The sequence below is a fragment of the Apteryx mantelli genome, chromosome 12 (genome assembly GCF_036417845.1).
Source record: "Apteryx mantelli isolate bAptMan1 chromosome 12, bAptMan1.hap1, whole genome shotgun sequence".
Lineage (NCBI taxonomy): Eukaryota > Metazoa > Chordata > Aves > Apterygiformes > Apterygidae > Apteryx > Apteryx mantelli.
In genome coordinates this window covers 2,056,694-2,084,388 of record NC_089989.1, presented here as the reverse complement: position 1 = coordinate 2,084,388, position 27,695 = coordinate 2,056,694, and the positions used below count along the sequence as shown (strand labels likewise).

The window sequence follows — 27,695 nt, the reverse complement described above, 5'->3', positions numbered from 1 at the left end:
AGCCTGGACAACGGGGCTGTTGCCTCGCTGCCCGCCAATGGCCGTACGCCCTGAGCCCCATCCTGCGACACGACTCGCGTCCCCGAGCGCCAAGTCCCATCCTTTGAGGCATCGGTCCCCTTGGAGGCTGCATCGCCCATGACCGCCCCGGGGCTACCCCCTCGCTGCGGACCCCAGCCCCCACCAGGCCCAAAACACAGCCACAGACTCCCCCTCCTCTCCCCTCCCTGTACCCTCCAGCTGCCCCGGCTCTGGCACAGGCTGCACCCCAACAGGACATCCCCACCGATGGAGCTGGACATATACTTGGACCACCCGGTAGCGCACGCTGCACCCGGTGCGCGTCTCACGCAGGGCCCAGCCCACCCCAAAGGACACGGCACCCCGGGGCCCAGACTGGCCCACTTCAGGGCACCCCTGGGGCACAGAGTGTCCCAATTCTGCACCCATGGGGCATGGCAAACCGAGGCCCAGCCCGGCACAGCGCATGGCACCAATGGGGACCAGCCTGCTCCACGGCACGTCTCTCCTGGGGCAGAGCATGAACCAACGCACACCACCCGTGGGGCACGGCATCCCAGGACTCAGACTCACCCAGTGCATGGCTCCTGTGGGAATGGCACTCCCAGGGCTGGCCCGGCCCAATGCACAGCACTCACAGCACTCACAGCCTGGCCCAATGCACACCTCTCTTGGGGAACAGCACCGCCCAATTCACAGCACCCCTGAGGCACAGCACCCCTGAGGCCCAGCCCAAGAAGGTGCATGGCACCCACGGGGCCCAGGTGTCTGCCTACTGTACACCTCCCCTGGGGCACTGCATGGTCCAACACACAGCACCCATGGGGCACGGCACTCCAGGCCTTGGCCTGGCCTGGGGCACGGCACCCAGGGGGCCCAGACCGGCCCAGTGCAAGTCTACCCTGGGACACAGCATGGTCCAAAGCACAGCACCAATGCGACATAGCACCCCAGGGCCTGGATAGCAGAATGTATGGCACCCCCATGGGTGTCCCATGGGCCCGGGTGTCCCAGGACTCGGCCTTGCCCAATGCATGGCATCCATGGGGCCCAGCTTGGCCCAATGCATGTCTCCTGCAGGACACAGCATAGTGCAGGGCACGTCACCCAGGGGGTATGACTCCCTGGGGCCCAGCCTAGCCAAATGCCCGTCTCCTCCATGACCTAGCAAGGCTCAAAGCACAGTACCCGTGCAGCATGGCACCCTGAGGCCTAGCCCAGGACTGTGCATGGCACCCATGGGGCCCAGCTGGGCCCAATGCACACCTCCCCTGGGGCACAGCATGGTTCAATGCATGGCACCCCTGGGACATGGCACCCCTGGGCCCAGAATGGCCCAATGCATGGCACCTATGGGGCATGGCACCCCAGGGCCTGGCCCGGTCCAATGCCTGGCTCACTCAGGGCACAGCACGGCCCAGTGCACGGTACCCCCAAGGACCAGCCCTGCCCAATGCACGTTTCCCTTGGGGCACAGCATGGCCCAGCTCACAGCACTCCTGGAGCATGGCATCCCTGAGTCCCAACCGACACAATGTATGTCTCCCCTGGCACACAGACTGGCCCAAGGCACAGCACCCATAGGTCATGGTGCCCCAGGGGCCCAGCTCACTGCAAGGCATATCTCTCTGGGGACACAGCATGGCTCGGTGTGTGGCACCATGGGGCTCAACACCCCGGGCCCAGCCTGGCCACGTGTATAGCCGCCCTGCAGCCCAGCATCGCCCAGCGCACAGCACCCAGGGGCACAGACGTGCGTCCAAGCACAGCCTGATGCGCATCTCCCCAGGGACCCACTGACTGCACGGCACCCCTAGGACCTGGCCCAAGGCAGGGCACCGCCTGGCCCGCTGCACGGCCCCCCGCGCCCCGCACAACACCCGCCGCGCCGCGCCGCGCCCGCCTCCCAGCGCGCCCCCGCGCCGCGCCGCGCCGCGCCGCGCCGCGAGCGCCCCCACCCGCCGGCGGCTCCGGGCCCGGCCCCGCCTCGCCCTAACCCGCCCCTAACCCGCCCCCGGCGCGGCGCGGAGCGGAGCGGCGCAGCGCAGCGCAGCGCAGAGCCCGCCGGCAGCCCGCGGGGAGGCAGCCGCCGCCGCCGTGGGCTGCACCGTGAGCGCCGAGGACAAGGAGGCCGCCGAGCGCTCCCGGATGATCGACAAGAACCTCCGCGAGGACGGCGAGAAGGCGGCGCGCGAGGTCAAGCTCCTGCTGCTCGGTGAGCACCGGCGCCGCCGCGCCGCCCGCCCCGGCCGAGAGCGGCCGTGCACCGGGCCCAAGCTCGGAGCCGGTCCTTGCCCACGGGCCTGGGGCAGGCCCGGGGAACGCCCTGTTGCTCGGCGGCACGTCCCGTGGTCCCCGGGGGCGCCAGTTCGGGGGTCCCTGCAGAGTCACGGGGTAGTTGGGGCTGGAGGCACCTCTGGAGATTGTCTGGTACATGAACGGGAACTATCTGGTGATCCTGGTTTCCATCACCATTATCCTGCCCCTGGCCCTCATGAAGCAGCTCGGTAAGTCAGGGTGCCGAGGGGTTTCGGGCGCAGAGCCCACAGGTGCTGAGCGCAGCACAGTGTCCGGCACCACGGGGTCCCACTCCTGGAGAGCTGCGGCTGTGCCAAGGGTGATGGTGCCCCACTGTGGCAGGTAGCAGCGGGCACGGGAGTGGGGAGGTGCAGGAGGGGTCCCGGCCAGCTCTGCGTCCCTGCCCATGCCTAGCAGTTCCCGTTCATGTACCAGTCCCTGGTACACACTCCCTTGCACCCCTCCTGTACCCCCCCACTCCCGTGCCCGATGCTACATGGGGACAAGCCGGTGAAATGAGGGTTGTGATCAGTGGCACCAAGTCCACCTGGAGACCAGTCACTAGGAACACGGGGCCAATACTGTTGAACATCTTCATTAACAACCTACGCAATGGGACCAAAGGCACCCTCAGCAAGTCTGCAGATGATACAAAACTGGGACCGGACAATCTCCAGAGGTGCCTCCAGCCCCAACTACCCCGTGACTCTGCAGGGACCCCCGAACTGGCGCCCCCGGGGACCACGGGACGTGCCGCCGAGCAACAGGGCGTTCCCCGGGCCTGCCCCAGGCCCGTGGGCAAGGACCGGCTCCGAGCTTGGGCCCGGTGCACGGCCGCTCTCGGCCGGGGCGGGCGGCGCGGCGGCGCCGGTGCTCACCGAGCAGCAGGAGCTTGACCTCGCGCGCCGCCTTCTCGCCGTCCTCGCGGAGGTTCTTGTCGATCATCCGGGAGCGCTCGGCGGCCTCCTTGTCCTCGGCGCTCACGGTGCAGCCCACGGCGGCGGCGGCTGCCTCCCCGCGGGCTGCCGGCGGGCTCTGCGCTGCGCTGCGCTGCGCCGCTCCGCTCCGCGCCGCGCCGGGGGCGGGTTAGGGGCGGGTTAGGGCGAGGCGGGGCCGGGCCCGGAGCCGCCGGCGGGTGGGGGCGCTCGCGGCGCGGCGCGGCGCGGCGCGGCGCGGGGGCGCGCTGGGAGGCGGGCGCGGCGCGGCGCGGCGGGTGTTGTGCGGGGCGCGGGGGGCCGTGCAGCGGGCCAGGCGGTGCCCTGCCTTGGGCCAGGTCCTAGGGGTGCCGTGCAGTCAGTGGGTCCCTGGGGAGATGCGCATCAGGCTGTGCTTGGACGCACGTCTGTGCCCCTGGGTGCTGTGCGCTGGGCGATGCTGGGCTGCAGGGCGGCTATACACGTGGCCAGGCTGGGCCCGGGGTGTTGAGCCCCATGGTGCCACACACCGAGCCATGCTGTGTCCCCAGAGAGATATGCCTTGCAGTGAGCTGGGCCCCTGGGGCACCATGACCTATGGGTGCTGTGCCTTGGGCCAGTCTGTGTGCCAGGGGAGACATACATTGTGTCGGTTGGGACTCAGGGATGCCATGCTCCAGGAGTGCTGTGAGCTGGGCCATGCTGTGCCCCAAGGGAAACGTGCATTGGGCAGGGCTGGTCCTTGGGGGTACCGTGCACTGGGCCGTGCTGTGCCCTGAGTGAGCCAGGCATTGGACCGGGCCAGGCCCTGGGGTGCCATGCCCCATAGGTGCCATGCATTGGGCCATTCTGGGCCCAGGGGTGCCATGTCCCAGGGGTGCCATGCATTGAACCATGCTGTGCCCCAGGGGAGGTGTGCATTGGGCCCAGCTGGGCCCCATGGGTGCCATGCACAGTCCTGGGCTAGGCCTCAGGGTGCCATGCTGCACGGGTACTGTGCTTTGAGCCTTGCTAGGTCATGGAGGAGACGGGCATTTGGCTAGGCTGGGCCCCAGGGAGTCATACCCCCTGGGTGACGTGCCCTGCACTATGCTGTGTCCTGCAGGAGACATGCATTGGGCCAAGCTGGGCCCCATGGATGCCATGCATTGGGCAAGGCCGAGTCCTGGGACACCCGGGCCCATGGGACACCCATGGGGGTGCCATACATTCTGCTATCCAGGCCCTGGGGTGCTATGTCGCATTGGTGCTGTGCTTTGGACCATGCTGTGTCCCAGGGTAGACTTGCACTGGGCCGGTCTGGGCCCCCTGGGTGCCGTGCCCCAGGCCAGGCCAAGGCCTGGAGTGCCGTGCCCCATGGGTGCTGTGTGTTGGACCATGCAGTGCCCCAGGGGAGGTGTACAGTAGGCAGACACCTGGGCCCTGTGGGTGCCATGCACCTTCTTGGGCTGGGCCTCAGGGGTGCTGTGCCTCAGGGGTGCTGTGAATTGGGCGGTGCTGTTCCCCAAGAGAGGTGTGCATTGGGCCAGGCTGTGAGTGCTGTGAGTGCTGTGCATTGGGCCGGGCCAGCCCTGGGAGTGCCATTCCCACAGGAGCCATGCACTGGGTGAGTCTGAGTCCTGGGATGCCGTGCCCCACGGGTGGTGTGCGTTGGTTCATGCTCTGCCCCAGGAGAGACGTGCCGTGGAGCAGGCTGGTCCCCATTGGTGCCATGCGCTGTGCCGGGCTGGGCCTCGGTTTGCCATGCCCCATGGGTGCAGAATTGGGACACTCTGTGCCCCAGGGGTGCCCTGAAGTGGGCCAGTCTGGGCCCCGGGGTGCCGTGTCCTTTGGGGTGGGCTGGGCCCTGCGTGAGACGCGCACCGGGTGCAGCGTGCGCTACCGGGTGGTCCAAGTATATGTCCAGCTCCATCGGTGGGGATGTCCTGTTGGGGTGCAGCCTGTGCCAGAGCCGGGGCAGCTGGAGGGTACAGGGAGGGGAGAGGAGGGGGAGTCTGTGGCTGTGTTTTGGGCCTGGTGGGGGCTGGGGTCCGCAGCGAGGGGGTAGCCCCGGGGCGGTCATGGGCGATGCAGCCTCCAAGGGGACCGATGCCTCAAAGGATGGGACTTGGCGCTCGGGGACGCGAGTCGTGTCGCAGGATGGGGCTCAGGGCGTACGGCCATTGGCGGGCAGCGAGGCAACAGCCCCGTTGTCCAGGCTACAGCACTAATGAGGGCCTGTTAACGAGCAGGACAAGCTGGCTGGTGCCCTGGGCATCTAATGAGGGCCCAGGTGCCAGTGAGATGAAGGCAGTGTGCCTGCAGAGGGGGGAGGCGTCGGGGCTCTGGGGCTGGGAAGGGGCCTGTCAGGCACCCACAGGGCCCCTGCCCCAGGCTGCAGGATGCCCCTGCCCATGGCAGGGTGGCCTGGCCATGAGCAGGGTGCCATTTGTGGTGGTGTAGGGCTCCCAGGCACCCAGGGCCTGCCGGTCCTCCCTGCGTGCCCCAGGGCTGGGAGCCCTGCGCACCCTGTCCCCAGCCCTGGGGGCTCTCGCCTGCTGTGCGAGCCCCGCTGGGGTCCCCGTGGCCATGCTGCCCCGGTGGGCGGGTGCCCTGGAGCCGCACTGTGCCCGGGGGACCACGTGCCTGCGCTGGCGGGGGCCGGCTCCTCTCCTGGCCCAGGAACGCCCCAGACCCGGGCAGGCTTCACATTGTCTTTATTGTTATTGCCAAAGGTGTCGGTGGTTGGACTCCTCTCCAGTACAGGTCTCGTTCCCACGTATAATTTAAAAGTGTCGCCCCCGTGGCGCCGTGCAGGGCTAGGCCGGGAGGCTCGGGCGGGCTCCCCGCAGCTGGGGCTGGCTCTCCCCCGCCCACTGCCTTATACAGGTATGTACACTATACTGAACTACCGTGAGCAACGCAACACATCCAAAAAGAGCTACTCGTATGTACAGTATTTATAAAAAGCATCCCAGCCTCCACCACCCCGATAAAAAAATACGTCTCTTATTTACCGCAATTGCCTGTGGAGCCCCCAGCCCCGCTCCCACCTCTGCAATCTCAGCGCTGCAGAAAAGCCCCCGGGCACTGCCTGCCCTCGCCAGCCACCCAGCTCGCTGCCGGCCCGCCGCCCATAGGAGGCAGCAGGCAGGAAGGCGCGGAGGGAGGGAGAGCTGCTCTCCGTTTTTGGCATGGCTTGGAGGAGCGCCACGGTGGGGCCAGACGGAAGAGGAGTGCGGGGCCCTGGGCGCTGGCCCTGGGTGCAGGCCAGGCAGCAGTGCCCCGCTGGCACTGCTTGGAGCGGGTGCGTGCCCGTCACCCTGGCGTCTGGGCTCCAGGCACCGGTGGGCGTAAAGGAGAGACGCTCGAAAGCCTCCCCTCTCTGCCTGGGCCGGGAGCTGGCCCCGAGCGAGTGCTACCCCTCGGGGGGGCTCGGGCAGCTGGTATGGTCCCGGGGACACGGCTGCTGGCCGACAACTCCCCAGCAACTTCGATAGCAGCATACTGGGTACTGCGACGGCACTGGCTCCCGTGCAGCCTCGATGGCAGGACTGCATTTCCCCGCTTGCGCAGGGACCAGGGTGCTCCCGAGAGACAAGGCAGGTGGGAGCTGACTGTCCATGGGGCAGCAGGGAGAGAGGGCACCACAGCGCCCCACAGGAGCCCTGCTGGGGGCCCAGCTGCCTGCCTGGGGAGTCCTGGTCCCCCAGACATGACCCCTGCAGACACTGGTGGTCAGAGCTGTCACTGGCTTGGCCCCCCCACACCACATGCGCTTGGCAGTGCCCGCTGCCGGTGGCCGGATGCTCTCTGTGTGCAGAGACGAGGTCCAGCTCACAGCCAGTTCCGGTGAGGTAGGGAAATGTTCTCCCCATTTTCCAGATGGGGAAACTGAGGCACCCAGCGGGAGGGGATGCGCCGGAGGTGTGGGCACAGCATTGATCCTGTGGCCCCGGGCTCACCCCCCTCCCTGGCACGGGCCGGGGGCCCCCACACGGGCCAGGGCTCTGTCCCACGCTGTGAGCGTGGGGCCACATGGGGCCCCTTCCCTGGTGGGCAAGGACGGGCAGCGTAGGCGGAGGGCATTGGGTGTGCCTGGTGGGCAGCGCGGGGGTCGTGGTACAGTCCAAGCGGCGGGGTAGGGAGCTCTCCCCGGGGCTGGCTCTCCCCAGGGCACCAGTGCGGGGGCAGCTTGGTCTGAGCCCCCAGTGACAGCTAGTGGCTGCCGCCGCTCTTCCCACCCCCCGTGGCCCAGTCGATGATGATGAAGCTCAAGCTCATGATCATGAAGAGCACCCCGAGGAGGGCGAAGCAGGCTGCCTGTGGGGGACAGAGCAGGGGTCAGCAGGGAGCCGGCTCAGCCCAACCCGGGGTGCCGCGGCCCTCCTAGCTGCATCAGGCGGGAGAGCCAGGACGCCTGGGTCCATCTCCAGCCCTGCCGTGACTCATGGCACCCCCAGCGCAGGGGCCCCAGGGCAGTGGCAGAGCCAGGATGGGAAACCAGGAGTCCTGGCAGTGTCCCCCACCCAAGCGGGGACCGGGGAGAGCCCAGCCCTGTCTGCGGGCTTTCCCCTGGCAAGCTGCCTGGCGCCAGCATCCCCACTACCCCTCAGGGAGCGTAGGAACCATCCCCGGTGCCTGGCACTGCAGCATGGACAGTCCCCAAGGGACCAGGGCTCATGCCCGGCCCAGCCCTGGGGACATCCCGGCCCGGCCCATCCCTACGTCTTGATGGCAGGCGCCCAGGGCTCACCAGGATCTTGGGAGGGGAGCGCAGCGGCTCCTTGTCCTTGGGCATGATGCGCATGTAGAAGATGGCGGGGAAGATGAAGATGAGGCAGGGAGCGGACGTGGCACCTGGAGCAGACAGGGACAGAGCGGGCAGCAGGTCTCGGCCCCGTGGCTGAGCCCTGCCAACCGTGCTGCTGGGCCAGGCCTTGCCCTCTCCCCCCAGATCTGGCACGGCGTTCTGGGAACCCGGGGATGTGCTGTCCTGGCACCAGCCCCAGGTGCCCCCCTCCAGCCATCGCGGTGGCCACAGAGCACACGACTTCACAGATCGAGGGAAATAACCAGGGCGAAGGGCGAACAGAGCCCAGCCGTACTGCAGACACCTGTGACTCTTCTGCCTCCCCCCAGGGAAAGGGCCCTCAGGCCTGGGCATTGTGACGGGGTTGTCAGGGTGCTGCTGGCAGGGTAATGAGCCCTGTGGGCACCACAGACCCATGGACACCTTCTGGGGCTGGTATGGTGAGAAGGGGAAACCGAGGCACGGGGCAGCATGGGAAGGACAGCACCCAACACTCCTACCCCTGCCTGCTGGCGACCCCCAACACAAGCCCAGGTGCCAGGGCCTTGGGGTATGGGCAGGACCTGCTGTGCCCGGGGCCAGTGCCCTCTTGGGGGCAGGAGCGGGGACTTCCCCTCACCGATCATGCCGAAGATGCCAAGGATGGAGGGGGCGAAGATGACCAGCAGGTTGATGAAGGTCAGCAGGACCACAGCGATGATGATGTGACGGACCCAGCTGAAGTCCTTGCCTTGGAACAGCATCTGCTGGATGGCCCGGCGCACCTGGGCACGGGGACAGGAGCATCACGCGCCATCCCGGGTGCCAGGGGCCCACTCCAGGCCCTCCGGCCCCAGCTCAGCCCGGGCTCCAGGCATTCTGGGGGCAGCTGCTCCTGCAAACTGTTCAGCCTGCCCAGAGCCAGCCTGGGGAGCCCCTGCCCAACCCCAGCCCTGCCGCCTGCCTCAGTTTCCTGTCTCAAGGGATCTCCTGAGTGCCGAGGCCCTGCGATGGCCCGTGGGCGGCCAGGTGGTTGCCCGTGGCTGTGCTGGTGCTGCCTAGCATCCCCAGGAAACACTCACCGGGAAGAGGACAATGGGCACAGTGAGCGTCACGGCTGTTAGCACGGCCACCCGCACGCACAGGATCAGCACATCAAAGGGGTCCACCTTGTTGTATGTGTGCAGCAGCTCCGACTCCACACGGCCTGTGGGCACCGGCACAGAGCCATGGGGTCAGCCCTGCCCCACCGCCCTGGCCCGCTGCATGCCAGGGCCTGCCCGTGGGGCAACAGGCAGGAGACCAGCATTGTCCCTGGGACATCACCTGGGCCAGGCAGGTCCCCTGCACTGCTCCCTGGGCTTACCATAGAAAGTGAGGTAGCCGAAGAGCGCGGCCAGGAAGTACATCAGGTACATGACCATGATGGAGATGTTGGAAATGCATTGCATCTTCTTCTTGGAGGGGCTGTGGGGGCCAGTGGTGTTAGTCCGTCACCTGCACCCTTGTGGACTTGGCAGCCCCTGGTGCTGGGCCCAAGAGCTGGATGCCTGGCTGGCCAGGGCTGTGCTGTGGGCTGAGTGCCTGAGCCAGCTCAGCTGGGCTGAGGCTGCCTGGCCAGGAGGGGTGATGCTGGCTGCAGGGAGGCAGGACAGCTCTGCGCAGGATCACCCACTACCCCCAAGCACCAGAGTGCCTCGGTGCAGGTCCTGTGCCTGGGCAGCAACAGAGCATCTGCCTGCTGCCTTTGCCTGGGAGCAGGATGAGGCCCTGCTCGCTCCCCACAGCCACCCCAGCCCAGGCCCCCTCCACGGCACTCACTTCTTCAGCTCGGTGTAGATGGGCAGGACCTCAGGGTGGCACACGAAGGCAAAGGCCATGATGGGGATGGTGTATGCTGTCTGCAAGAGAAGCAGGTGGTTGAGCAGCAGTGCAGCGAGCTTGGGACCACTTGCAGGTGCCCAGAGCTCTGGGGGCTGACAGGGAGAGGGCTTGGGTGGCCCTGGCCACCCTGACTATGGACCAGGGAGCTTTCCCACAAACCCAGAGGTGCAGCCCACCTTGGTCCTTGGCCTCGCACCAGGGCCCTACCTGGGAGTTGACGGTGAAAAACCTGGGGGAGCAAGTGCCCTCATCAGGAGCCTGGAGGATGGTGTAGCCATTCTGGTAGTTGCTGGTGCTGCCCAGTGTGTAGTTGAGGCTGCCCGTGCCGTTCATCGCTTGTGCAGGGAGAGGACAGGGGATCTGAAACTTCTTGTAGATAACCTGGGGAGGATGGTCAGAGCCTAGTGATGCTCTCCCCAGCAACAGCCACCCGAGTTGGGGGTCACCAGCACCACCTGCACTGCACCTCATTGGTGGGGTCCCCTCCATGGGGTACCAATGGCCCCCCCTGTGCTTTTGGGGCTGCCTAGATGTGGGTCCCCCAGAATGAGGCTTGCCCCGTACCCTGACCCTGTGAGTGCAGGCAGCAGGGTTGCTCATGAGAGCCTGGTCATGCTCCGGACAAGTCGGGGATCCTGGCAGCCCTGGCACCAGGGCTCCAGTGCAGACACAGGGGATGCCTGACCCAGCAGGGAGAAGGGGTGATTTATCCCCTGAGACGCCAACACATCCCAGGGCCATGTCGCCTGCACTCACCGAGATGAGGAAGAAGACCATGCAGCTGAGGGAGAAGCCGCTGGCATAGCCCAGGTAGCCTGGGGAGAGAGAAGAGCACTGCTAGGCATGGGCAGGGACCCAGGGCTGGCCGGGACCCCTCCTGCACCTCCCCACTCCCGTGCCCGCTGCTACCTGCCACAGTGGGGCACCATCACCCTTGGCACAGCCGCAGCTCTCCAGGAGTGGGACCCCGTGGTGCCGGACACTGTGCTGCGCTCAGCACCTGTGGGCTCTGCGCCCGAAACCCCTCGGCACCCTGACTTACCGAGCTGCTTCATGAGGGCCAGGGGCAGGATAATGGTGATGGAAACCAGGATCACCAGATAGTTCCCATTCATGTACCAGTCCCTGGAAGCAGAGAAGAGGCCTGCTCACAGCCCCACTTTGCCAGGGGCATGGGGGCACAAGGAATGTCCCCACATGGTGCTGGGTAGCCCCATGAGCCTCAGGGACCGGAGTCTGCCATCTGTGGAGATGCCTGAGACAGCATCCCTGGGAATCCCAGAGGCTTGCATTTCTGGGACCCCTGAGTTGGCAACCCTGGCGACCCCTAAGCTGGCATCCCCAGGAACCCCTGAGGCTAGTATCCCTGGGTTCCTGGGATGTGTGGTTGAGCAAAGGGGCTGATCCCCAGACCTGCTCTGGGCATCCCTCAGTGTCCCCAGAGTTCCTCCCCAGCACCAGTCGCATCTCTGCCTGGTGTCTGTTCTACTCTCTCCTTCCTCAGCCCTCCTGTGATGCCAGCATGGGGATGCAGGCGCAGGGGGGGGAAAGGGTGCTCGTTTCCAGGGAGAGCTCCCTGGCCGCCTTCCCACACCCGGCACCCTGTAGCACCAGAGCCAGGTGGGCAAGCAGTAGGCTCTGCTCAAGGAGGAAAGGTTTATCCCAAGCGGAAGCGAGGAGCAGGGATTGGAAGTTCACTCTGGTTTAATCCTGCCTGGGGGCTTATTCAGCATTGACAGTCATCAAAAATAGTAGTGGCTTAATGCTACTAAATCCCTGTCATGGGCTGCCCAGCTGGAGACAAATCCACGGTGCCTGCTGGGGTGAGGGGACATGGCAAGGAGGTGCTGGGCCAGGGAGAGCACCCACGGTGAGGTGAGAGGAGAGGTCTCTCATGCAGATTTGGAGGCTGAGCTGCAAGGCACTGGTCCCAGAGCCCCTGATGTGTCCTGGCCCTGCTGATCGGGGTCACTGGCCTTTGCCAGCTCCCCCACCATCTCAAGGAGCCCTTGGCTGACACTTCTGTTCCAGCCAAATTTACCCAGGACATGGCACCCTGGGAGGACAAGGGGCAGAGGCTGGGCATGACCATGACACATTTCCTCCCTTCTACTTGTGGCCAGGCAGTGCTGCCCTGGGGCCAGGCAGAGGGCTGGGGCCGACATCCTGACAGCACTGCCAGGCAGGTGCCCAGGCCTGGGTATGAAACCTGGGGAGATGCCCAGGCATGGATATGAAGCTAAGGCAGGTGCCCAGGCCAGGGCAGGACATGGCCAGGCCAGGATGCAGGGTGGGTAGCAGACACTCACGTGGTCTTCTCCTCCAGGTTGAGAAATGTCTGGATGACAAGAGGCACTTCGGACTTGACGATGTACAGGTAGCTGGACATGGCTGCAGAGCAGAGCAAGACCGTGCCGTGCTGGTGTGGTGAGGGCACCACAGGCCCTGAGCACTCCCTGCGTGCCTGTGCCCCACTGGTGCCCTCCCCTGTGCCCGCCCTGCCCTGTTCTCACCTCCAATGTTCTGCAGCGTTATGGCAATGGCTGCAGCCAGCTTTCCTGGCGTGCCGAAAGCTCGGTAGCCCAGCTGTTCATAAGCGCGGATCCCTGCGGGCAGCAGAGGAACAGAAGAGTTAGGGCTGGGAAGGGACCCACAGCACAACCCCACTGTCTGGAGACCCAGCACTCACCCACGATGCCTGAGGATTTCAGCAGCAGATGGATGGAGTAGCTGGAGAGCAAGGCCACGGCTGTCAGGAGGAAGCTGGGAGAGGGGAGCTCCGTCACAGGTGGGTCCCGGCAGTGGGCACACCAAGACAGGCTGTGCCACGCCATCTGGCACTGTGTGCCATGTACAGCTCCCAGGACGCTGCATGTACCATTGATGCCATGCACCAGTCAGGCCAGAAATGGGACAATGCAGCATAGGCAGGGATGGGGACAGGGCCCTGCACCTGCCTGCACCTGCCTGCAGAGCTGTCCTGGCTGGCCACCCTGCCCAGGCCTGTCCTTTCACGTCAGCACTGGGTGCTCACAGAGAGGATGGGCCATGGTCTTGCCCCGGGGCACCCCATGCCTGTGTCCACAGCTGCCATGATCCTGTGGGTACATGTCCCCACTGCCCAAGGGAGCCAGCAACCTAATTTTTCTGGCCACATGGAGAAAGCTGGTCATGGGAGGTCAAGTCTTCATCCTCATCATCATCACCAGGGCACAGAGCTGTGCAGGGACAGACAAGCCAGGGGCCATGGGGCTGGATGAAGGTACACCATGAGTGGGGGGGGACTACAGGTGGGGACAGCTCATCATGCTGATGTGCGGGCCCCAGGCAGCTGTGTCCAGCAGTGCCCATGTGTGCCCACTGCTCCTGGCAGAATGGGCATCGCTCAGGCAGCGAGGCCCCCAGGCAGGACACCAGACCCCATGTCACTCTACGCAGCACCAGGCACCCCTTTTGCCCATCTCCATAGCACTCACAGCCATAACAAGAGGAACTGGGCACCCCTGGAGGAGTCCTGCACACCGGGAGTCCCCATACATGGTGCCCCACACCTTACAATATGCCCCACACTCCTGCCCCTGGCTCTCCCATGGGCACTTTCACATATCATTGGGTCTGGTGCTGCGGGGGCCAATGTCCTTTTGCCTGTGTGAGCACACCTGTACCCCAAAGCTTTGGGGTACAAGCGCACAGCTTTGTGCAATATATTTGCTGGCACCCTGGGCTGGCTGGGGTGCTGCTGTCACCAGCACAGGCTGGCAAAGCCAGAGGCCTGTGCTGGAGCTGCCCACACAAAAGGTGGGGGCTGTCTTTTGTACAATGACCTGATTTAGGAGCCTGGAAATAGCAGAGAGGTTTATCTGGTCATCTACCTACACATGCCCTGCAGGGGCATGGGAATGGAGCAAAGCAGGGGCGCCACGGAGGGAGGCAGCTGGGCACTGGAGCCCTCCCAGGGGACTGCTGTAAGGCCATCCCCCATTGCCAGCAGCAGAAGCTGCAGCAATACATCCCAGCAGTGCCAAGGGCCCCCCCATGCCAATGCCAAGCCTCAACCCACGGGTAGAGCCACGGGGTCCTGTACTGCCCCACACAGGGCAGCAAGGCCCCATCTGGGCTACCTGCACGCAGCTGGCCCCAAAAGGGTCTCAGCCTGCCTGGCGGACATCCTGAGGTGTGTTTGGGACAATTCAGCTGCCACAGATGGCGGGAAAGCTGGGAGAGGGTAAACTTGGGGAGGAGTGCGGTGCGGTGAGCCTTGGAGCATGGGCTCAAGCCCTGTGTTCCCATTGCCACCGGTAAGCAAATTGGGCAGTGTAGCCCACAGTGGGTCTCGCTGATGCCTGGCAGCTGGGTGTTGAGCCCGCGAGGGTGAGCAGGTGCCAGCAGTGCCCCATGCGGCCCTGCAAGCATCACTTACAGGAAGAGGATGATGCCTGTGTTGGCCATGGCATACGCCAGCCCCAGGATCCCGCTGCCCATAATGGCGTTGCTGAGATTGAACACGGACATCCCAAAAGACGTCTTCCCTTCGAACTGTGCACATGAGACACAACGCAGGGACCAGTCACACTGGAAAAGAGCCCCCAGCCACCTACCCACCAGTGAGATGCTGAGCCCCATAGGGTCACGTTTTAGCTGGCTGTGACAGGCACAGCCCCATCCGGCTGCAGACCCTGCGCCAGGCAAGGCAAGAGGTGCCTGCAGTGCCCTACTCACGTCCGTGAAGTGTGTCTGCTTCTTCTCAGCGCTGTGGGGCAGAAACTCCTCCAGCTCCGCCGCGCTGGACTGGTTCTCGTCAAACCTGGGGCACAGGACAGAGGAACTGTGAGCCTGAGGCAGAGCCAGGCAGTGAGCAGGGCCATGATGGCCTCTCTGTAGGTGAGGGCACTGCGAGAGGGAGTGACGCCAGGAAGACATCAGCACAGGACAGCAGAGCTGTGCCAGGGACCAGTGCGAGCCACCAGCTCCCTTTGTACCTCTGGTCCTAGCTTCCTGCACAGGAGTCCGGGCTGTTTCTCAGATGTGACAGCCCAGAGGGGAGAGCTGTCCTGCTCCACCACCCCACAGGCACACTGCTGGCACCCTGAGATGGACACAGCACCCCAAGCACCCAGAGCACCCTGAGCACAGGTCTGGGACCCCAGCACCCGGGAGCAGGCTGAGCTGCACAGCCCAGCTGAGGAAGCCACTTGTCCCCAAGCCTCTACCTGTCACCCGCCAGTGAGGGGATGGTGGATGTGTTGAGTGCTGCAGCATGCTTCCCGTTGGGCACCAGCTCTACCATCTCAGCCTGGATGGGCACCTCTGTGACATCCATGGCTGGGCAGGCCAGGACGATGCTGGGCTCGCTGCGAGGACTCGTCAGGCTCTGGAAGAGGAGAGTAAATGGAGTCAGACTCTGGGCTGGAGTACTGGGGACCTGAGTGCAGGTTCTGGGGATCCCATGTGAGCCAGTGACACAGAAGTCTGGGTTAACACTGACACTAGCAACAGTGCAGGGAGAGGCACGTGAATCCATTCTTCTTAATTGCATGGATCTGAGATGCTCAACTGGGCAACACCAGGGCTGGATTTGCCACTTACACACTTGGGAGAGAATTCTGGGGCACAAAATGCTGCACTGAGTGCGCAGGAGCTTTAAAAGTCCCTGGGAGCCTAGCAGGGACCCTCATCTTGCACGACAAGCTGCCTGCAGTCCAGCCCCGGAAGGCTGCTCTGCTTCCCCTGCCCGCAGCTGGCATGGAGCCAGCTGAGCTCCTGGAGCCTCTTTCCCTGGCTCACAAGCCTGGCAGAGCCCTGGCCTGGTGCCAGCGTAGCTAATGATACCTGGCCTACCTAAAATCTCCCTTGCAGCTCTGGCCATAGGGCTCAGCTCTGCTTCTTGCTCCTGGCCCACCCCAGGCAGCCCCGTTGCATGTGGGTGCCACCCCAGAGGTGGGTGCATTTCAGGGTGGGTGTGGGGGTCCCTACGGCCAGTAGTGGATGTCACACAGAGACAAGCCTGCTGCTTTGTGGCCCTTTGGTGCCTTCCCCCTCTGTCAGCATGGCGGCCACCTCTGTACATCCAGGGATTTGTAAGCATGGGCCTTGGCCAACATGGCTCGTTCCTTCATCATGCGGACATGGGAGCTGCAGGGCAGCAGGAGGGCATCTCTCCTCTCAGCGGCTTTCACATTCCTGGCTAGCCTGAGGGGAAAGACTTGCCTCCCTTCTCTGTGCCTCAGTTTCTCCTCTGGAGACAGGTGCTGGCTGCGCTGAGAGCTGCCAGTGGAGGAACCCAGCGAAGGGCACAACGCTTGCAGGATGAGCAGGGTCTTTGCAGGGCAATTTGGGACAGGGTAGGAAAGCGAGGGTTAACTTGGAGCTCAAAGACCCCCCTGCTTATATAAAGGGCTCAGCGCTGCCCTGCACAAAGGGCTAAAATACGTCCCGTCGCCCAGGGCCAGCGCAGCCATCAGTGCCAAGCGACGGGTTTTAGGGGCACATCAGGGCCTGACAAATGGAGCAGGAAAGAGTGCGGGGATGGGAGACAAGTCCTTGGCAGGGGAAGTCAGCCAGGCTGCCGAGCGCGGGATGGTTTGGCAAGCTGCACAAAGCGGCCTCTGTGTGAGTCTGCAGCCCTCCCCGTGCACCGCCGGGAAACAGCACAGTGCTGCTTTCTGGGGCAGGCTGGCAGCCGAGGGGCAAGGTCCCCCACTGGCTCCCTCACCCGAGACAGGGCTGGAGGCCCTCCCCTCTATGAAACGACGTCTTTAGGAGATCCGCCCTGGTGGGGGGATTTCCGCCTTGGCCACTGTGTCAAGATCCGTTCGGCCCCAGTGGCGCGGAGACATGTTGCACGGCCCGAGGACGGGGCCAGCCAGGACACAGCCCGCACCCCTTGGCTCGCAGGAGTGTGCAGCTCTCTGCGCTGCTGGACCCAGAGAGCTGCACTGTCACCTGGGTGTCCCAGCTTTCCACCAGGTGACAGGAGGATGTGCTATGGTCTGCTATGGTCCAATGCCCTTTGCCAACACCCTCCCCCAGGCACCAAGAGCACTTTTATTATCCTGGCTAAAACCTGCACCACGTTTTGTGTGGCACAGTCCCCCCGCAGCTGCATGCGAGAGGCTGCTGCATGGCCAGCCGCGGGGTCGTCCCAGGACTCAGGCCAGCTTGCCACTGCTGGCAAGTCCCGGCGGGGGCCGGTGAGGCTCCCACCATGGGGCTGAGCCCTGGCAGGCTGCCCCAGGGCAGTGGAGATGGAATGCGGCTGGGGGGCACCTGCCGGGAGGGGAAACTGAGGCACAAAGGATGCCAGCATATATGCCAGGAGACTCGCCACCAACCATCCTGTCCTCAACCTAGCAGGGACTCCATCATGCGGGGGAAGAGAAAGAACCACATAGCGGCTGCTGGGTGATGATTTATCCCCTCTGCTAGGCCTCAGTCTGGGCCTAAATCCAGACACAAACAAGCCTGCCAGCACATCCAAATACTGCTGTTAACTCTGCATGTTCCCAGCACCACTGAAACCGGCTGAGGTCGCCCCGTAATGCCATCCTTCAGAGATCCCCCACCACGAAAGGGACATTGCTCAACCTGCCGGAGGCCTGGCCAGCCAGTGGCCACCCGCTGATCCCAGCGGCCAGGTTCAGAGGGGGCTGCAAGGTACCCTGCGTGGCAGCACCCAGCCCGGCCCTGGAGCTCCTGCCCCTGGCACCCTCCCAGGTCTAACCTCTTGGGAATGCAGCCGCCTGCTTTGCACTGCTCCCAAGAGGCAGGCACAGTCACGGTCAGTGGTGGAGTCCTCAGCACCTCCCCAAAATCGCACGTGCTGCCTTTAGGCAACCTTTCGCCAAAGGCTCTGCTGCCAGGCCAGAGAAAAACCCGTGGAGACACCCATTCTGCCCATCCAGTCTGCAGGAGGCTGTGCTGTTGCCCCATGTCCATGGCCACCCAGGTAGAGCGGCGCCCAGCTGGGCCAGGGTGCTGTGCTCAGAGGCAGTTCCAGGTGCTGCCACGTCTCCCTCTCCCACGCTTGCTCAGGCCACATGGGCCCTGGAGAGGTTCAGTGCTCTCCTGTGCAGTCCCTTTCTTCTCTCAGGTTATAATTATACCTCTGCTGAGCGGTTCAGGAAATACCAGCTTCTCCCCCAAACACCTCTCAGAATAGTAAGCGAGACAGGCTCATTTCACATGCAACGGAGTTAGCATCAGGCCCGGAGATGTTTTCTCCAGCCGCACAGAGCTGGCACAGCCCCGGCCCACGCTCAGTGCCTGGCGCTCTGACAGGACTGGACCTTTGCTCCCTGCCTGGCAGCCAGCCCGGGGCCATGGGCATGGCGTCACCAGCCCCTCGGTCAGGGCACCTGTGCTGCCGGCAGGGTCTCTTTGCAGCAACTGGGAAAAAGGGGATTGTGGTGAGGGACAAGATGAAAGGGGAGGGAAAGGAGACGCTTCGATCGGGTAGAACGTGCCCATTGTGGGAACTGTTTGCCTTGCGATAAGGCTCTACAGAACAGCAAATAGATTGCACGGTGGGCTGTCTCTGGCAGGCAGTCCCGGGCCCTGCGCATGTGCGAGGAGGTGGGTGGCCTTCTCTGGGTTTGGGGGGAGCATGATGCTCACTGTACTGGGGAGGTGGCATTTTGGTGTTAAAGGCAGCCCTGGTAAGTGATCCTGTATGTGGATGCCGAGGCTCTGCACCTCGGCATGTGTGAGCGTGTTTGGGCCTGGGGACCCATGCCTGTGCCACGAGCAGAGGAGACGCGGCATGGCCACAGGCTGGAGTGGTGTGTCAGGGCTACACAAGCTCCCATGGTGCAAGCAGCAGGCTGCCAGCTCGAATCTGCTCCTCTGCTCATCATGCCGGCTGCTGGGACTGCCTGCGCCCGGGCACATGGATGCATTTGTGTGGGCACCCTGGAGCAAGCAGCCAGTAAACAAATTCAAAACACCAAAGCAACTGCCCTCCTCATGAGCAGATGGCCCAGAAAGGCCCATCCAGCCACAGGTCCAAGGCCACTCCGAGCACCGTGACAGGCTCCAGGGAAGGACCTGATGGCTGCTGCCCACCGCCAGTGGTGAGCCCCACTGCAAGCAGGAGCATGCTGGGCCATCTGCTCCTGGGGCTCACCTGGCCTGGAGACCCCAAACCCATCCTGGGGGTGCCATGCCACAACACCACGATAGGCAGATGCTCCCATCCTTCCCACTCCGGTGGCCCCAAATGCAGCTTAGGGCTGTGAACAGAGCAATCTGTGTGCAGCCCAGCATCCTCCTCCTGCTGATGGCTGGCCCCGGTTGCCAGCTCCTCTGTCCCCCACTCGCCTGCCCAGAGCAGGGCATGGGCATGGGCATAGGCACGGAAACTGCCCCCGTCTCTTCCCTGGGGCTGGAACTGAGTCAGCTGCACTGATTTCCAGACATGAATCTCAGCTGTGGGGCCAGCAAGCTCTCTCTACCCTGTCTGGACAGCAAGGACATGTGATAACCCCAGTCCTGCCAAAATCTCACACTTACCCCAGTGGATTTAGCTGTAACCAAACTCCATGAGCTCAGTCTTTGCTCTCCTCGTGGCTGGTCCTGGTGTCACTGCACTTGGTGACACTGCATACAGCCCTGCTCAGGGCAGTGTGAGGATGATACCCATCCTGCCAGCTCTCTGGTGCAGCCAGCCTGTGTGCCTGGAGGCCCAGCCTGGTGCTCAGCACCATCCTGCCACCTCTCCAGGGCTGGGGATGTGTCATGGTCCCCCTATGGGGAACACTGAGCTGTATGCACAGGGTGGCACACACATATCTTTCCTGGTGGCCTGGCATGCTGTCCACCACTGCCCAGGCGTCTGTGAACTAGGGGAGGTTACATTTGGTCTCGCGCGGTGTGTCCTGGCCGGCACAGAGCCCTGCCCTCCCTCGCTAGGACAGAGACATGTGTGTGGAGGCCTTGCTCCGAAAAGCCCTCATTCCCAGCCATTGCTGGCAGACAGCACACAGTCCTGAGCTCGCCCCGGCACCGGCAGGCTGGCAGCCAGGCTGCCCCGGCAGCCAGGGCACCGCAATGGGGGATCTCAATCCTGGAAAATGCCGTATCTCTGCTGAACACCTCACTTTCAGACTGACTTTATTTAAAAGGCAGAAAACCCAGCTCAGAGCAAAGCACAACCTGAAGCGGGACATTCTGGGGGGGTTCCAGGTCAGAGCAACTCTTCACTCAGCAGCTGTCTGCAATCTGAGCTGGGCATTTCAGACAGGGCCAATGGGGCTCCATCATGCCAGAGAGCTGGAGGCTTGGCCAGGACCTGACAGTGCTGACGTATAGTTGGAGGACATATATCATCCCTGGAAAGCCTGTCTCTTGGGAGGTGCTGTGCTATTCTGGTTCCTCAGCACAGTGCCGACAGCACGCGAACTCTAGGCCCCTGCGGGAGCTTGCTGCACAGTGTCTGAGGATGCCGGAGATGAGCTGTGCTTTGTGCCAGGAGCCACAGAGAGGAACCTGGCCCCAGCTGGTGGGGTCCAGTGGCCTTGGACCATTACCTGTGGCTGGATGGGCCTTTCTGGGCCAGCTGCTCACCCCCTGCCTCTGGATTGCCTGAATGGGCTGAGGCAGCACCCACACTGCCCCAGGCTGCTCAACACTGGGCCTTTTACTCTGTCACAGAGACCTCACCCAGTCTCACCCAGAGACCTCAACCCAGTATGCTTTTGTGGATCCCATGAGGGATGATTTCATGGGTCCCATGATTGATGCTTTCATGGGTCCCATGAGGGGGATCCCAGGGGACTCACAGATCCCATGGCCGTGCCTTGCTGCTACTGATGCCAGTGGGAGGACAGGACATGTGAGTGTGGGGGAACTGGCAGTCGCTGCCTACCAGCTCTGCCTAGCTCCAGCAGTGTCAGCCTGAAGTGCGACATGCTCCCACAACCCATGGTGAAGGCAAGTCATCTCCCCAGCAGACAGCATGCACACTGGTTCACGGCGAGCACTGGAGGGTCCCAGAGCAATCAGCAACTCCAAATTCCCACATGAGGTGGTGGGCAGACACTGGCCTGAGCTGGGGACCACTGCAGGGTGGCAGGGTGGGATGCTCAATCCCCCATCTCCTTTCTCTCCACAAATGAATCCCTGCTAATCCACCCCAGCTGGGGCTGGGGAAGTGGGACTATTACAGGTGGTAATCCGGCTTTAGCACAATGCCTGGCACAGCTGATGCACTGCGTGCTGGCAGCCAGGTACACCCCTCCAGCCTACATGGGCCAGGGGCTGGCAGCAATGACCCCCCCATGCCAGCCTGCCCTGGGGGCCGTTCAGGTTTCAGCGGAGCCCAGCAAGCAGAGGTTTCATGTTTCCTGAGGTGGTTTGATGGCAGAGTCCAGGAACCCTCCAGGAGAGATGGGCAGTGTGGGCTAATGGGCAGGGACCTCCAGGTCGTGGCTCCCCACTGCCAACAGCTCCCAGCCCTGGGGTCTCTGGGTCAGACCCCAGGACCTCTGTTGGGCTTAGGGGTGACTACCAGCCACTGACACCTGCCTGAGCAGTCCTGGATAGCTCCTTGGACTCCGAGATGCAGCTTTGGGCCCTTCCCAGCCATGCTGGCTTAGGGGCCAGTCCTGGCAATGCTGCAAACCACAGCAGAAGAATTCAGGCATGGTATAAACCAGCCTTGTCAAGGAGGTGTTTCTGTGTTGCAAATCAGCCAGAGAATTGATTTCACACCGACAGCAGCCAGGAGCTAATGCAAACCTGGCCACAAATACTGAGCAGAAGAGCTTTCCTCAAAGCTACTTTGATTTTGCAAGTGAGCCACTTGCTCTCCATGCCAATGGGCACCCCAGAACCAGCCTCTGTCACCCTGAGCTCACAGCAAGCCTCGCGCTGTCCGAGCAAACACAGCTCCACACAGATGACTTATTGGGGAACTGCTGACAAAGCGCTTTTCAGCATGGAGCCCAGGGCCTTTGCCGATATGTGTGCCGAGTCTTGGTGGCCAGAGGGACGGCTGCCTGTCTGCAGCCAGCCACGGGCATGTTTCCAACAGGCCTGGCTACTGTCCGGGCTTTGGAGCTGCCAGGGAGATCTGATCACGTCTGGGGGAGAGATTCAAAGGGAGCGCAAGGAGGAAGGAGACAGAGGTCAGAGCTGGTGGGCCGGGCTGGAAGTGCAGGATGAAACGGCATGGCCCGCTGGCTCTGAGCAAGTGGAGCGAGGCAATCACACGGCAGTCTGTTGATGCACCCGATACCCGTAGCCACTGTCCCCCTGCACAGATACCCTTTGCTCCTGCTCCTGACCCTGTGGCCACGTGCTGGCAGGCCTCTGGCAGTCTGGAGAGAGGAGCCAGTGGACTGGGTTGTCTCCCAACCCACACAGACTCTTAGTGCTGGAGAAGCAGGTGGCTGCAGCCCAACGAGCACCTTTGGCCCCCCCAGCCAACCCACGGCTGGTGTGACCCCCACACTGCTGTGGATATCCCAGCTTCCCACAACTGGGATCTTGTGGGGCAGCACAGGAGAGGGGAAAGATTTCCCAAAGCTTTTCAAGAAGCCTGCAGCCTGAGTGCTGCTGCAAGCAGTAGTGAACAGGGTACCCAAAACCTAGATTTAACAGCAGCACTCTGAGCAGGGCTGGTTCACCCCATTGCCCTGTGCTGGGAGCTTCACCCTCTTGGGGTCTTTCCTCTGAGAGCTGCTAAGCTTGTAAAGCCTCTATTGCTGTGCTTAATGACGGGTTCGTTCTGAATTAGCAGCACTCACACCATTTGCACACTGATTACCAGACGGGCCTGGCTAATCCCGGAGACCCTCTTTCCTGCACATCACTGTTCCCCAGCTCACAGGAAGCTCTGCTCTCTCTGCCGGCCCTTTGCCAGCAGGACCAGGGTGTCTGGTCCCAGCCACACGCTCCAGCCCACGTAGCTGCGGGGTGAGTCAGGTTAGCTTGCTGATGCCATAGACAACTCCCCAAATAAGGAATAACCTCCACCAGCCCAGTGAGCTGACGGACTCTCGGGCGGCTGCCTGTGGGGGTGGAGGGGCTGGCCAGGGAGGTGGCATGCTGTGGGAGCTGGCCTCAGTCATCCCCTTCCCAGACTTTCCGGTGGTGATTGGAGAGGGAGGCACAAAAATGTCACAACTGTCCTTGGGGCTCTGCTGAAGTTCAGCAGTGAAGGCGCAGCTCTGCCCTGAGCACCCCTAATCTCAGGGACCAGAGGGAGACAGAGGTGCAAGTTGCTCTGCAGGTGGCCTGAATCCTGACTCTCCTCTTCCAAGGCAGCAGAGAAAGCATCAGAGAGGCAGCAGCGGGAATGAAAAGTCCAAGCAATGCCAAACACTTGGCCTGGGTGATGCTTTGCTGGCACCCTGCTTCCAGGCAAGGCCAAGCAACAGTAGCACCCCAACTCCAGCCTGCAGGTCTGCTGCAAATCAGGGGATGCTGCTGCATGTGGGGTAGCTGGAGGAGTTGTTGCAAGATGTCATAGTCGACTGAGCGATCCCACTGCTCCTTGGACATGCCTATGTAGGGACGCATCCCCAGCAGGCCAGCAGCTGAGCTGGCCCATGGCTGTCTCCCTCTGCCCCATCCCAGATTGGTGGATGTGCTGGGGGCTGAGCGCACACTAGAGAGGGGAAAGGCACCACATAGAAGGGGGTAGTGGAGACAAATGTTGCTGCAAATTGCCCTGGGCTGCACTGGAGGAGCCATGGGCTGCTCTCACCGTCGACTTGGCACTCCGAGGGCTGTGAGGAGGATTTTCCAGCACTGAAGCAATAGCACGTCTCTCTCCCAGGCGGCTCCAGCTGCAGCGGTTTCCTGCCTGCTGTGTGCACTGTGGAGGAGGCTGCGGCGAGGAGCAAGGGGAGCAGTCCCTGTGTGCCAGCCGCCCTCGGCTCCCGTCCTGCATGACCAGCATGGCCCCAGGTCCTGCTGTGAAGGGTCGGAGCCGCCGTGCGGGGCACAGGACACCTCTGGTGCGGGGAAGCTGGGATAGGGGCTCCAATATGGGTGCTAGTCCGGGGTGCCTGTCCTGCCCTGCATTTCCCAGGCTGGTTGGTACTTTTCCCTTTCCACCTCTCCCACCACCAGCTCAGATCCTTGCTTATCCAAGAACCGGTATTGAGGACAGCCAGGAAGGGATGGCTGAAAAGCTGCCGGTACCTTGGCACTGCTCCAGCCTGGCCTATTATCCCCACCGGCACAGTGAAGGGGAAACTGAGGCAGGGCCTGAAGCCAGCCAGGGGCACAGGAAGCCGTGCCCAAGGCCAAGACCACCCAGGTTTCTGCTAAAGTGACCTGGCATAGTAGGAAGGTTTTTAATCCGTGGCAGGGCTGGCGATGAGATGGTGCGGGACTGTGCAAGGACAAGGTCAGGGAGCAGGGACAGCTGGTGGTGCAGGGACAGGGATGGGAACTGGGTGGACACAGCTCTCCTTTCCTATGCCAGCTAGTGCTATTCTGCCAAGGAGCCGGCATCTCCGTCACCTGGGATGGGCCTCTTTGGAGCCAGGTGCCAGGCTCCAGCAGGGCACTGGGGCTGGACTGTGGGTACCCTGGCTGCTCACCTGAGTCCCGAGCATCATCAAGCTGGGGACAAGGGGCAGGGCCACCCAGAATGGGTTTGGAGGAGGCAGAGTGAAACAGCGGTTCAGACCAAAGCATTTCACCTGATTCCGAACTAGACATTTAAAGCCAATAAATTGCCCTTTAGGAAGACAGGGCCATCTCGACATGAAGGTGACCCTTTTTGGATGAAATGGGCAGCTGATACCTGAACAAACTGTTTTACCTTTTCCATTGCACCTCCAGAGACAAAGCAAGTAACTCATCAGAAGTTTTGCTCCCTAAAGCACATCCAACGTTGTGAGACAAGACCAAAAGTTCGACATTAAAAAATCAAGACTGCAATTTGCTCCAGGCCAGCACCTCTCTGTGACACTGGGGACACTGAGGAGGGGAACGAGTCCCCAGACTGAGCCACAGCCTCGTGTTTCCCTCCACCACCTTAACACCACCAAGCACAACACCCTATCCAGACTGGGTGACATTGGTGCATAGGCGCAAACGCAAACTGCCCAAGCCCGCGTGGGACCGTCACAGCCCTCAGTCCACCTGCTCTAACCATTAGGCTGTCATGCTGCCCTGGCGTCTGATTCCAAGCCAGGGGATGTGAGGACCGGCCCAGCTCTCCCCTGCTGGCATGGGGAACCCAACTGGCCCCAGACCTGCGTCAGCAGCCCCATGGCGGCCAGGGATGTGCACGGCAGCCGAGACCAGCATGGCGAGGAGGGCGGGGGCGCATGGGGGGCCCGTCCCACTCTGGCCTTTGCCTCTGTTTTCTCAAGGGCTCTGTCTCTGGAGGAGCTCGTGGGATCCCAGCCCTTTGCTTGGTCCCAGCGCGCCAAGGAAAATAGGTCCTGCCGGTGCCTGTTTGTTTGCTGTGGCCACAGCCACGGCGTGTGATTACAGCTGCAGCGTGGCCGGCGCTGTGGGGCCCTTTGTGCTTTGGCCAGGCTCCCCGCAGCGACGGTACCCCCACGCTGCTCCGGGCTGCTCAGGGCTCCCCAAGCATCCCTGGCCGTTGGAGCGAGCGTGCCCGCAGCCATGCAGCAAGCTGCTGGCAAAGCTGGCTCTGGTGCTTGGGGCAGGTGGCCCCCATGGTCCCAGGCCCCCTCTGGACGCTGCCCTGGGGAGTGGGCAGTGAGGGGACTGGGCAGCCTGCCAGGGGACGGTGTCCTTTCTCTCTGCGCCCCCCCCCCCCCGAACTCTAGGGGTGAAAGTGTGCAGCCTGCAGCCGGCAGGGACCAGGCAGATCTAACCGCTCGGCTTGGGCCTGATCCAAACGCCAATGGAAAATTCCCGTCTCCTCCACGGTGGCTCGGTGCAGCTGTGCCCTCCACAGCCAGCCTGGACTCAGCCCCGGCCGGCCAGCAAGCCCCGCGCCCCTCACCTGACTGCACCCATACCCCAGCAGCCTCCTCTCCCTCCCACATGCTGGGGCCCGGGGGAGTCCTGCAGCCGCCTGGGGCACAGACAAAACTGTCCTACCCCAGAGCAAGCTGCATGTGAGCAGCGCTTGGAGAAACCAGAGTAGGGGCCCTGACGCCAGCACCCCCAGGCAGTGCCTGGAATGCCTCAGTTTCCCAGCACATCTCTGCCCTTGGGAAAGTTTTCTTTCCTGCTGGACACTTCCAAGGCGACAAGTCCCCCATCGAAGGGATAAGCCAGGCTCACCTGTGTGAATGGCTCTGGAGGGGCCATGCAGAGCAGCCCCCCTTGCCAGCTGGCATGGGGATCGTGTGGCTGGTGGGGAACACGATGTACCGCACGCCTTTCTGCACCTCTGCGCGGCCTTCCCAAGCAGCCAGGCTCTATAAATACCCTGGCCGGGGGGATGCAAATACACACGTCTGACCTGCTCCTCTAGCCCCACAGCAGCACCCAGTGCAGTGAAGCAGCCGGTCTGGCATCCTCGGCACAGCAGCCCGGAGGTGCCCACTGCCCTGATACCGGTCACTCTCCCCCGCCATGCCCCTGCCAAAGACGGGTCCTCGCCCCAGGCGCTGCCGCAGCACCCTGACATCTGATCCCAGCTGCAACAGTTTCCAGCCCTAAGAAACATATGTTGTTCTCACGGCCAATTAAAAATTAAAGTGGAAAAAGGGCTTTTGGGGGTTATTATTATTAGCAAAGCGGCCAACAATGCTGAGGTTGCTATGCAGACCCCCGCTCAGGTCACCATGCTGCCACTGAATGCAACAGTTTTGGCCGTGCGTTAGGGTTCAAATACGGCAAGGCAGGGCTCTGCCTTATTATGAGCATTCACAGGATTTTTAAACATTGTGGGAGTGTTTCAGCCACTGGAGAGGGACATGGAAGAAGAAAGCAAAGCAAACAGCACGCAGGCTCTGGCTCTGTCACCTGCAAGCTGCCGCTTCATGGGCTGGCCCCAGCTGTGACAGCCTGTCCACAGCCCCGCTCCGGCACTATGGCAGCGTGCACTGGCTTTTGCAAGCCAGCTACAGCTTGAGAGCAAAGGGAGAACTGAAAAGTTTCATTCTGCCCCAAGATTCCCAACCCTGACAACTGAGGGGGGGCAGCTGGAAAGAAGAGTTTCTAAGTGAGGGAAGGAGAAAGCAAACAGTAACAGGGAAAGTAGGGAGCCCTGGTAGCACAGAGTGCTGCGTGCAGCCCCCAGAGCCTGCACTGACCTCAAAAGCTTTCCAGCTAGCCCGTGCTGCCTTACATAGGGCACTGAGCGGGAGAGGAGTCAGCGCTCAGTGCAGGGCAGGTCGGGGGAAGAACGGAAACGGATCAGGAGGGATTAGCCCAGCCTCGGCTTCACAGGGAAAAGAGGGGGGGCTAGCAATCCAAACCGTCGGCAGCCTTAAATCCCATTGCACCCGTGCAGAGTTTCCCAAAGGGCGAGAAAAAATTACAGAAGTGTCTGCAGATGCTCCCGAGGGGACCGGGACAGCCGACGGGGCTTACCTGCTCGCCTGTCCCCTGTCTCCAGCTGACACCTCTGCTCTGGGCTAGAGCAACCAGCCCAAAGTTGCCAGCCTCACAGTCCCTCAGTGCGTGCCGAGCGACCCTGCAGATTAGAGTATCCTTCAGCTGTAATCCCAATGGAGTCGGAGATTAAACTGGAGCCCAGACCCGCCCCCAGTGCCACGGCTCCCAATCTCTGTGACGGCTGGGGCCGCGTCAGTGCAAGCCGCTGGGAAGGCCCGCGGCCAAGGGGGAGGCGTGCATGCACACGCACGCAGCCTTCAGCCCTGGCCCCGCACGGCCAAGCCAGCTGCTGGGGACAGCAGAGCGCC

At 62.9% G+C, this 27,695-nt stretch overlaps 1 protein-coding gene across 1 annotated transcript; it reads right to left on the bottom strand.

Moving 5' to 3' along the window:
* Window positions 1-5,918: 5,918 nt before the first annotated feature.
* LOC106495134 (sodium-coupled neutral amino acid transporter 3-like) lies at window positions 5,919-27,429 on the bottom strand. The gene is made up of 16 exons (XM_013955536.2): window positions 27,364-27,429; window positions 15,099-15,259; window positions 14,608-14,692; window positions 14,309-14,424; window positions 12,578-12,651; window positions 12,402-12,494; window positions 12,198-12,279; window positions 10,931-11,013; window positions 10,645-10,703; window positions 10,096-10,269; window positions 9,826-9,905; window positions 9,371-9,471; window positions 9,087-9,211; window positions 8,645-8,789; window positions 7,969-8,072; window positions 5,919-7,535 (listed from the first exon to the last, which is right to left on the bottom strand). The coding sequence occupies exons 2-16, from the start codon at window positions 15,206-15,208 to the stop codon at window positions 7,431-7,433; spliced, it is 1,536 nt and encodes a 511-aa protein (XP_013810990.1). The 5' UTR covers window positions 15,209-15,259; window positions 27,364-27,429; the 3' UTR covers window positions 5,919-7,430.
* Between the last annotated feature and the right edge of the window lie 266 nt (window positions 27,430-27,695).